Here is a 12,025-nt window from a genome sequence, read left to right on the forward strand (position 1 = left end):
ACAAAAGACAATTGGGCAGCTCTCCTTGAATTAGCCGTCACGTTTGAATGTGAGCGATTGGAACAATCCGTCTACAAATTTATCGAAAGTCACATTTACCAGCTGTGTAGGACACAGACATTCAGAAAAATGAAGCTGAGATATAAGAAACTGCAGGTGATTTTAGACAAGAAGTCTTGTACGTACAATAGAGCCATCCGATCTGACTGTATATGGGACAATTACATGCGTGCCAGTATTCAAACACAGCTGACAACTGAATCGGTCATGTACTGCCATTTCTAATTTCATCATGAAGTTGGCGGGAACATTTCCCGCCGGAAAGAGAGCGCTATCGTCAACAGTTTACGCGCCAACACTACGCATGGGTCATTTACAACACTCCCAGATTGTACGGAGCAATGACTGCTAAACCGATGTCACCTTAGCTTTACGAAAATGTGCAGTTTCTAATGAGACGATTACAGGCCTCACACTGTAACACAGACTCTTCCAATCCAGAATTTACTTCACATTATATTAGACAGAAGTATACTCATGGATTCATAGCTGATTGCATGTCTAGTGTTGAAATATGATATTACAAAGATAATTACCACTTAGGATATGTATGTAAATTAGAGACTGAATCCGAGGCTCTGTACTGTACCTCGATTGCGATATGGTTAATTAATTAAACATTATTCATAGTTTATATGCCATGTATACGACAATTTGATAATGACTTTTGATAGTTATAATGAAACAATTGCACGATGTCGAATATTTTCCTGAATTCTTTTACAATTATTTGTCACATTGGTATACATATATCAAATTATTGTGACTGTGGTATATAACAGCACTAGTATTCATTTACATTCAAGCGGCTGAAATAGTATAAAATGTATTACTATAAATAAACATGTTTGTGCATGGCAGCTATTCTGTTTGCTTTAACAAAGAATTTTGTACTTTGCAGCTATGATACTATCAATGTTTACTGCAGTTTGTTTATATGATTGTTACGCGTCCTGTGAAACATTGTATTCCGGTGTTGACAATCGGATCGGAAGTCATATTTGTATGATTCAAGGACAAGTTTGCCAATCAATGAACACTATATTGTCTGTTTTTTTCAAGTGCATATTCATATAGCATCAATTTGGATTGAACGACTGTGACATTGTCATATAAAAGAGTCTGTGACCTTTACCCGACGAGATCGATTTACACTTTGTTATTTCGATCATGAGTTGACCTTTGACCGTGCCAATACTGGAAAGAAGTTCGCATCTTTCCAGTGACCTAAAAGACATTGTCCGAATAACGCAGACGATAGTTTAGTAGCAGGTCAGGTCACGGCAGTAGACAAACAACTTAACAACATCCCATGTATTACTCATGGCTATGTCATGTTACTCAGAAACAAGTTGTGTTTTTTGGAACACAGCCAACGTTTTAGAAGTGAGTGTTGTTATTTCTAACAACCATAGATTGTATTTACATTTATAGCAACCAAACAGTGAATTTTACACTTATGTTGCAATCATTTTACTGATTGAAGTATATTAACCATAAGCTTACAACTGAAATAAATGTCTATTCATACAATGAAAAAAGCTATCAGAGTCAATTTATTATTAACTCCCGCTCGACAGTACCACGCTTTTCCCGCTGCCGCCAAAATTGTTGAAGACAAGTTCGTCCGTCATTTTTCAGCAAAATACAAGCCTCATTTTAGACAGTAATCGTTCAACAATTGCTTATTAAATGATTAATTTTAAAATATTGGTTTAAAAGCCAGAAAATTCAGAATATTTGATGATTAAAGTATCATTAAGATTTTCACACAATATTTACTTCGCCATCATGATACCAAAAAGAGCCATGAGAATTGATACACATAGCAAAAGGGATCACGAAATAGCAAAGCTAATAGTTTATCTGAGTCGACACAGTGTGTTGCATTAATATTCACAAAGACGCTTGCCGTTTTGGAACATATGGTAACGTATGTCATGTGTCGAATTTATTGCTACATATAATTATGTCATTTTATAGCACACATAAATTGCGCAAATGAGAATTATGATCAGTTGCTTAACATGTGTTAACCACATTTAGTAGCTGGATTACAACTTTTATTAGCTAGAAACTATAGATTGCTATTATTTCATTTCAATATGGACCAAACACAACCAAAGAATATAAAGTTACAGGCTTGTCATAAAATCACCAGAATCCCCTTAACGGCAAAATTCAATGTAAAAGACCTATATTACATTGACGAGCCAATAACGTAAATGCTGTAAGATTTGTTTTGTTCTCTAGAGCTAGTCTTGTAAAATGATAAAAATAATAATTACCACAAACACAGACTGTCACATTTCTGTGAGAGCGAAAAATAAATACTCTGGCATGCAAGAAAACAAAAAATATGTTGATTAATAAATTTCAAATTCGTTTCAACAGGAAGTAACTACATAATTGTTATTTGCAAATTAAAGATATGTTTATATTATTTCAAGACTGCTCATTTTACATGGTTTGGTCTTCATAATTTTAAATAATGTCTGCTCACTGTACGAATGGAGTCAATGATTTAAACAAAAATGTAATGAAAGACAAGAACACAGACTCTCTTACAGTCTACAACACAACCCATAACACCACAGTAAAGCATTTGCTGTATGTACCACAATCGCGTATAGCATCCATATCAAGTACAACCCATAACTCCAAAGTAAAGTGTTTTCTGTATGTACCACAATCAAGTGTAAAAGTATACTGTTTCATTTGCTAATTGACTACATTAGAAAGGCCACATACTAGGCTTGTAAATAAACCATTTGAAACAGTATACTTTCTTACTTGATATGAATGCTATAAACGAGTGTAGCACATAGAGAAAGTACTTTACTTCAGTGTTACTATTTTATCATTGTAGCTATGTAAGCTGTCTGCTTTACATTTACTTTTGACCATTGATATATCAGTAATACATCCAAGTAAAGACCCTCCACGCACAGGATGTGGGTGGAAGGTATATGATCCAAGCTTTGACTGATCAGTTAGTCCAATGCCCGTGTATAAAAGGTCATTCATTGGTAATACGTATATTACAAGACTAACAACTAAACATCCTGAAAGAACTGGCCAGTTCGTTGCGTCGAGTCTTAGGTATTACACACGTGTCTTTCTTTGTTGAAGTAACATCTTGAATTTGTGTAACTTTTTTTGAGCAAGTCGGAATTTTTCTAGTTGTTTTTTGTCCGATGTGTGTTGGTTTGTACATTCTGCGACAAGTTTCTTTGGGAGAACAGTGCTGTGTAATGAAATGAAGACTGTATATGGAAGGTGAATAAACCGACGACGGATCACCATAGTAGGGGATTTGACTAGGTGCTTGGTACAAGTATTAAATGGCAAAACAGACAATTCAGCGAAGCCAGTGAGGGCTGTGACAAAGTCGAACAAAAATTGTCAAGTATCGGACACAGCCATGAATGAACTGAAACAAAAGACTTCTCTATATCCTGCCAGGAAATACATTTAGCGCCATTGTTTTAAGGTAGCTGAATTTATGAGTGAAATATTCAACCAGGAAGGTCAGATATTACATGTAACTATAAATTATGGCATATGCTTTTAAGTGTGACTGTACTTCATCAAACTGATTAACTGCCTACTTAGTGTAGTTCATAGAAACCCGGCTATGATATAAAGTATGGCGCTACAGGGTAGAATACGTCTTTTACAACCAAATTGCTGTGGAATATAATTGGTCGTGATCCGAACATCGTTATGTGTATCGATGGTGGAGTAGGAAAAGGCTTTGAAGTTGCCGAGAATCTTCTCCTTATCACACTATCAAACTAACACAAATTTGTACACAACACAGATATCACAGATACACATGACCACAGCACACAGTAAAGGTCCAAACAGCCAATATTTTAGGTAACTCAAATTGCGACGACACGAAACACGTGTTTATGTCTATCAACGTAACATAAAGTGTTTTCTATTGCTCGATCAATTGTGCATTGGTGCTGTTTTTTTCCGATAGTGCGGACGTCGATAAAAGACGTAATTGTGCCCAGTTCATTGCAGTTGACTAAATTTTATTGTAAAGCTCTCACCAAATACCAAACCTCCTCATTTTCTCCTAAATTATTAGGTAGTTGGTTACTGATCAACTCCCGTACCCACTGCATTTTTTGTTTTCGATGCTCGGAATCAGATAGAACCAGGCATCATCTTATAGTTGCAGGCCACCCGAACGTACAAATCACTGAAATATATTGTAGACTGACTCGACAGGAAAGTTGCTGGCGTTGGTCAGCGAACTCTAAGTGTAATAACGAAAATATTATACTCCATTGCCATTTGCACAATAATGCTTTACAAATTGGCTTTTCGCGTGCTCTCATAAAGAGGTGAATAAAATTGAAAACTAAAGATTGGAAAGAAATCAACAATTGAATGAAACATTGAAAAGGCAATACAAGTGAAATATGAAAGAGATAAAATGGAGGTAATTATACTTCACACACAGTAATACAACGACTAAAATGAGTACAGAGACAAATAATATGAATCTAGAACGTGACGAATGGTAAAAGATCCTGGAGAGGACGGGTTTAAAATGAGAATCGCAGATGGATAAAAGATCTTTCTAAAACGTTCTGATGTCGTTTTGATACTCCTACACCCATTATCAGAGGATAACAGTTTAAAAACGAGCGAATCTGAGAAGCTGACAAGTCGGTAAATCTTATAAACGACGGTCGATTCCTCAGTTGATAGGTATGACATGCCACGAAAGTCAGTTCCAACGTTGAGGGCGATAAAACATCGCTCGAGTACGTACCTGTACCTGATCAAATGCTTGAAAGTATATGAAGTAAAATTTCAAGGACACAAATCCGCAAGACGAATAATATAAAGTAGTAAAATACACATCAAGGATATTGAATGTTCTAACAGTCATGTAGTTTACTATCAATGCAAACAGTTGAGGGCGCTGCGCAAACCCGATATTGAAGATACTAGAAAGAAACTGATACGTATACGGCAAAAAGTTTTGAACTGAATTCTGAAAATTCTTGTAAGTATAAAGGCAATATAGTAGACAATAAAAACGGAAATACTATTTAAAAAATGGCAAACCAATTAAACTTTCAAGGTTTTTACTGAAACTTAATTACGCGTAGCAAATTTGACCAGCTAGAACTAGCCGAGTCTCGCTACCAGACTCGTGACTATCGTCCCTTAGCTTTGTAAGGCGAACGAAGTGCGCCCTGAGCGGCGAAGCCGCGAGCAGCTAAGCCGATGGGCATATATACATACACAGATTAGGGACGATAGTCACGAGTCTGGCAGCGAGACTAGAACTAGCCCAGAACTTGACTGTGTATATCGGACTTGCAATGTTGTTCGCATAGACATAGTTTAATATCGCTAGTGTCGGGGCGAACTATTAAAGTACCGGAAGCGACGTCTCTCGTTTAATTCTGACCAGCTAAAGGTGCCAATTCATAAAGTGGAATGTTGACAAATTATTAAATTAAATTAATTAATTACATCATACATGATAAACTATTGATAACAAAAAGAACAATAGTAAGTTTTCCTGTAAGTCAAAACAATACGAAAAAAAACTGGATTGCCTTATAATGCATAGGTATAAATATTTTATTTAGTAATACAAGTAAAAATTACAATACATTAAATAGACTGTAGTAATATATCATTCCCCGCCATCCCGTCTGTCTGTAACTAAATCAAAGCACCATTTTCGGCTAAAGTCGGTGTACAAAGCACTATATATGTGGCACTTGTCTGTGGTATAATATATATACACTAATTGACTTATAAAGAGAAAAAATGCGTTACTGATAGATACGGTTGAGTATGCACGAAGCGTAGTACAGTACAGTATAGTGCAGTGAAGTACAGTATAGTGCAGTGCAGTACAGTACAGTACAGTACAGTACGGTACGGTGCAGTGCAGTACAGTACAGTACAGTACAGTACAGTACAGTACAGTACAGTGCAGTGCAGTACGGTACGGTACGGTGCAGTGCAGTGCAGTGCGGTACAGTACAGTACAGTGTAGTACAGTGCAGTGCAGTACAGTACAGTACAGCGCAGTACAGTACAGTACAGTACAGTACAGTACAGTACAGTACAGTAAAGTACAGTACAGTACAGTACAGTAAAGTACAGTACAGTGTAGTAGTTTATTATATTGACATGCAGTAAATTACAATAAATATACGAAAGATATACATCTGCGCATGCCCAGCCCCTTCGGACTTATAGATGACTTTTTCCCAAAACAAATTAAAAACAACGTTTTTCCTTCTCTCAAAAGAGTATTGTATACATTATATTATTGTATATGTATGCGAAGTGAAATTATTCCTAGTAATCGAAACTAATGTTTTTTCAATATTTTATGGGCATAAAACATGTCACTCCGTCGTAAATACCAATTTTTTGGTTGTAAATTTGTCGTTTTTTCTTCATTGAGTGAGGTCAAACTCGATTAGTTGTTTTTGTCAACAACGTTATTGTCCTCATTTCCACGTCTGATAAAATGTATTTTGTTGTCATTTTATAGTTGTACACGTATGATTTTTTTTTTATTCGAAAAAAATATAATAATTAGAATCCCAATTTTGTCATATCTAGATACCAGTAACTAGATCTGATTCAATGTGATTGAGTAGTTGGACCAAAATAAGGATTTTTTCCATATGATTCGAAATTTACCACAACCAACTGTAAATTTACAAACAAATCTCTTTTCAATATAATAAAAAAAAAATATCCCAAAACTGATTATTTGTTGGGATGTTCATCAATTGATCTATATATCTTGTATTGTATATTATATCTTTCTCAATAAAGAACTTTAATGTAATTAAAAAAACCCATGAAGGCCAATATTCACCAATGAGTCAATGACACAGTATAAATGTTAGGTATTATTACAACCACATATAGATGTCGATAGCATAGGATGAAGTTATGAATTGAATGTCTTTGAAGTAGAAAAAAATATTGCCTACTATATTTGAAATAGATGAAATACAATGCAAATTTGTATGCTAGAATAGTAAATTTATTCTGTAATAGCCCACTTGCAATTTTCCATGCCCCCTCCCTCCTCCAATGTAAGATCGTGTTCTGAATTAGTTTTCATGTAAATCGTGCAAGTGAACGTGCGCCCTCATATACAATTTTCAACATGCCTACTCAAGCTCGTAAACGTGCACATAACCTTTGGATAATATCAAGCCAATCATAAAAAACTAATTAGTGTGAAGTCGATGTTTTTTCCCAATAAATATTTAATAGATCATTGATTTATGGATAACGCTCCAAGCAATCAGTCTCGAAAGGAAGAGTATAATTTTTCAACTTACGCATCTAGATCTCTGCGTGTGTGTGTGTGTGTGTGGGGGGGGGGGTTGTCACGCGCCGCCGTAAAGAGGCTAGCAATTAAATTTACGACGATGCAAGCAACCTGAAAAGTGTACATGTTTCTAGTCAATCCATGGAACTGTCTTGCGCATGCTCACGATGGTGCTATATATCAATATATCAGCACATGCACGTGTCATTATTTCCAATGTCCCAATTATCACACTTCTAATGTTGGTTGGTGATAGAAATGTCAGTACGACAGTTAATTCGTCCACCGTGACGTAAGCTTTTCCAAACACACTTTTGGTGGAAATGAACTACCAATTGACATTAATCTCAATGATTTATCGGTATATAGCTTACAACCTGTTGGTCTTTTCTTTCTTGGAATAACAAGCTGACTTCCTAATCTCCAACATTTGTGTTGGAATGGCCACCTGGTTCATAGAACCTCCACCGTCTATGCCTGGTCCGTTCACCCAGTTGTCTATGTCCAACTACACACGTATGGCAGTACACTATGGCGAAAAATTTTGCCTTTAAATAGTACAGTCTTTCAACATCAGAATTTGTGCCTGAAATTTATAGGAGCAAGTACGAACACCAATAGGCAATGTTAAATATTAGGAATGCTAGTGGAAAAAGTATCCTACAACAATGGTCCATGTCGGCAGGTTCTTCAACTTTAAAATTATTCCGAAACCGTTCACAACAACCAGGACGGTAATGTACATACGAGTCACTTGTTGAAGGTCTATCTTGAGGATTCGATGTGACTGCTTCCATTTCCACTATAACCTGTCCACTTTTGTCGGAACCGTATTTCTGTTGCATAGCAACACAGTTTCATGTAAGATAAATAAAATATTTTGATATTCAGCAAAGGAAAGAAAACTATATTATAAGTTATTATCATGACAATGGACGTGACACATCATTTTCACGCAGCTTCAATGATTCTCGCAGATCGTATCACGCGGTATGGCCTATTGACCTGACGCATAGTGACTCTAATTTGCATATAGGAGAACTAATCGCGTTATATTTTCCCTAGGGCAATATTCAGGTCTTATCGGGAATTTGCTGTGACTATGGAAAAAATGATAAGGTTTGCTAAAGTCACCCTCGGGGTACTATAGTGCCAGTCGATAAGTGTACAATATATCGTTGTGTACTATTCCCCATTCAAGCGTTTGACCTTCACTGCGGATTGTGAAAGGTAATCTGTTAGATATGAGGAGGGCAGACAAGATCCCGATCTGACGGTGTAAACGCCTGTATTTGGGCTTTGTTTTATTACACTTATGTGAACATATGCATGTTAATTTATATTCAACTTCATACGGTTCTGGTTCCATCATCAAAATATGAGACTATCTTGCAAATAACGAGATACTACATTTTCCAGTATATTGGCTGTGGACAATGTAATCTTCCCTTTGATCTAGAAAAATTCAAATGTGTTAACACTATAGACACAAATCTAGGAATACAGCCTCACCTTATCATCTACCTTAGAATTGGCCGTATTGTGTTGCGAGTCTCGTGTCATTCGACGTTTTGATAGTTTGGTATGACCATAGCTTACGGCAGCAAACTCAATAAGAACAGCAAATACGAATACGAGACAAATTGCCAACCATACATCTATGGCCTGGAAAATAAAGAGATCAGTAGATTATGGATAGATAGCAAAGAAATAAAACAGCGAGCAATTAAGTAAACGACTATCTTGACAACAACACACACACAAACACACACACACACACACAAGTTTTTGTATATATTTATATATATATATATATATATATATATATATATATATATATATATATATATATATATATATATATATATATATATATATAACTCGGTGAGTATCAATCTTCTAAGACAGTGCTCTATACCGCAGTGGCAGAGCGCAATAGTTTTGGTGGTTCTGGAACTCTTTCTTGGTTGTAACTCGGAGTTTCACGCATAGTGCGATCATCAGACATTGTCTGCGATCATCAGACATTGTCTGATGATCGCACTATGCGTGAAACTCCGAGTTACAACCAAGAAAGAGTTCCAGAACCACCAAAACTATATATATATATATATATATATATATATATATATATATATATATATATATATATATATATATATATATATTTATATATATATATATGCCACTGCGGTATAGAGCACTGTCTTAGCAGATTGATACTCACCGAGTTATATATATATTAATTATATACGTGAATTACCAGATCCAGAATGTTCATAACCTTTTCTTACGATACCACTGATAGACGTGTCACATATTTGACAGGGCTAGAGGTACCTGTATAATAATGACGTCACGTGGTGTTTGTGCTTCGCATGTACTTTAATTTTAGCATGTAATTTCCAAATTGCTCGTTGTGTATCAAGCGACTCGTATGTCCTGTCACGTTTGCGTTGTTTTCTTTTCATTTCTTTGTATAAATAATTTCTGAAGGTAAATCGATTTACTCACTGAAGCGTTGGAGCCCCCTGGTATTGAGTTCTGGACACCCGTTATTTCCGTACTCAGTGTTAGTATTGACGTCATCCCTATGGTAACCCTGGCAGGTTCTGAACGCGGATTTATCCAGAATGATATCCAAGACAAGAAGACAACCAAAGTACTTGTTAGGTAGATCTGAAGCAAAGTTTGGACCATCGAACGCTCAAGTTGAAAAACTACCTCAAGACACGAATACTCATCTACAACACGAGAGAATAAAATATCACATTAAACCAATATTACCAAATAGTTGAAGCTATCGATGCTGCACCAATTCGTCATGACAACAGCAAACCAATTTCATATCTACAATATTGTGAAAAAATGATATAATTCCACTTTTAGGAATGTTTCTATTTTTGAATTAATATCTGACTTAAAAGTTTGCAGTAAAACTTTGCTTTTGATCGAATTATTTTTTGAGCGGGAATTTGATGTAGTACACGATAAACATGGTACTTTGGTAAAATTTTCTCATCTTTTTGAATAAACATTTTGACATGAATTTATTAATAACAATTAGCTCTTTTATTTCAGTGGAAAATTAAAGCGAGCTGTTAAAAACGGTGATTTTGGTCGTCTAGTATTTTAAAGCGGGAAAAACATTACACGATCACTCACCCTTGTGAAATTCTGAGCTTTCGCATGATTGTAGAATAGGAGGGCTTACATGGAATGTTGGTACATGCAAACTATCCCTCAAAGTGACGGCGTTGTCATCCCACACTAATACCAGTTCAGTTTGGTGATATGCCACTATATAAAATAGAGTGTATCACAATTGTAAAAATGTTGGTTTTAATCACTATGTGTATCTGCTTCTGTATTAAAATGACGTCTGTGTTTTGTTGTTGTTCACATTAGAATTTAAGCGAATGTCACCTTCCAACCCGCTTGTTCAGCACAACGTCAGCGTTGTGCCTAGGAGCAAACTCTGTAGTTTCCTCTAGATCTGTCCTTTCCTGTTAAAATTAAGTACCTCTTCTCTAAACACAAAAAAAAATGAAGTTTAATAAAATGCTATATTTTCATCTCATTAACTTTGGAAATATTGAATGCTTATCATTTAGCTTTGAAACTTACTAATTAACTTGGCAGTATATCAGGGGAAAGTGCAGATGGTGAAGGCGACCTATTGGCCCATCACAATAATGCAATTATAGAATACAAACCCCCAATTAATTACGTAAGGGGTTGAATATCAATTAGTTACTGCATTAGAGAAAATAAGTGACAAAAAAAAATATTTCAAATTTAATTCACTCATTATTCACCCTTTTGGGGACTCGATTGGTTGCCATAACAACAATAATTGCTTGGTACTACGTTGTAACTTGTAAAAGTCAAACGTCACAACTGCAGTACAACTGTCGACATCAGACTGTGGACAAACGGAACCTTTTTACGAAGAGTGAAAATAAACAATTGAATTGGACTAATTAACACTTGACTCAGCATGTTGGAACAACAGAGATTTGTATTACACACCATGGTTTGATAAGAACAGTTTTATGGCCTCTTAATGTGTACATGAAGTGCCAGGGGAACTTCACATTTGTTTGTGAACATGAGCTAATATGTAAAGTGGCCATACAGCTGTCCTTATCAAATGATTTAATGTAATACAAGTCTCCGTACTTCCAACATGCTGTGCCAAGTGTTATTAATCCAATTCAGTAGTTTACTGTCCCTGTTGTAACAGGTTCCATTCGTCCATGGTCTGATGTCGGCAGTTGTATTATGTTTTACCCGATTCAAGGCTCCACTACTGTAATTTATTTTTCATGACTATTTTTAATTAATTTGTCTGCCTACTCTGTATATTAAACGATTTAAAATTTCCATTATGTAAGATTTAATTAGTTGAATTGTTCGTTTTCTTTAAAAAAAAAAAAAAACGTTTTATCGACATTATTGTTTAAACTATTTAGCTTAAAGCTGCAATTTAGTAAAAACTGTTTTTATTAGATAAAATGACTTTGATTGCAATATAGTACACTATGAACAGTGTTGAATCACCTGTGGGTAAATGCATTTGTGTGGCAGTACCCATAATATTGTTAAATATATCAA

The 12,025-nt window shown here is 35.5% G+C and overlaps 1 protein-coding gene across 1 annotated transcript in view; it reads right to left on the bottom strand.

Annotated features, from left to right (window-relative positions):
• Window positions 1-6,835: 6,835 nt before the first annotated feature.
• LOC144444977 (glycine receptor subunit alpha-2-like) overlaps window positions 6,836-12,025 on the bottom strand; it is a 16,868-nt gene continuing 11,678 nt past the window's right edge. The window contains exons 6-9 of the mRNA XM_078134527.1: window positions 10,574-10,708; window positions 9,923-10,152; window positions 8,921-9,073; window positions 6,836-8,244 (exon numbers count right to left, since the gene is read on the bottom strand). Coding sequence (XP_077990653.1) covers window positions 8,002-8,244; window positions 8,921-9,073; window positions 9,923-10,152; window positions 10,574-10,708 — 761 coding nt within the window. The 3' untranslated portion in view covers window positions 6,836-8,001. The remainder of the gene's footprint in view (window positions 8,245-8,920; window positions 9,074-9,922; window positions 10,153-10,573; window positions 10,709-12,025) is intronic.

Source organism: Glandiceps talaboti, chromosome 13 (assembly GCF_964340395.1).
Source record: "Glandiceps talaboti chromosome 13, keGlaTala1.1, whole genome shotgun sequence".
NCBI lineage: Eukaryota > Metazoa > Hemichordata > Enteropneusta > Spengelidae > Glandiceps > Glandiceps talaboti.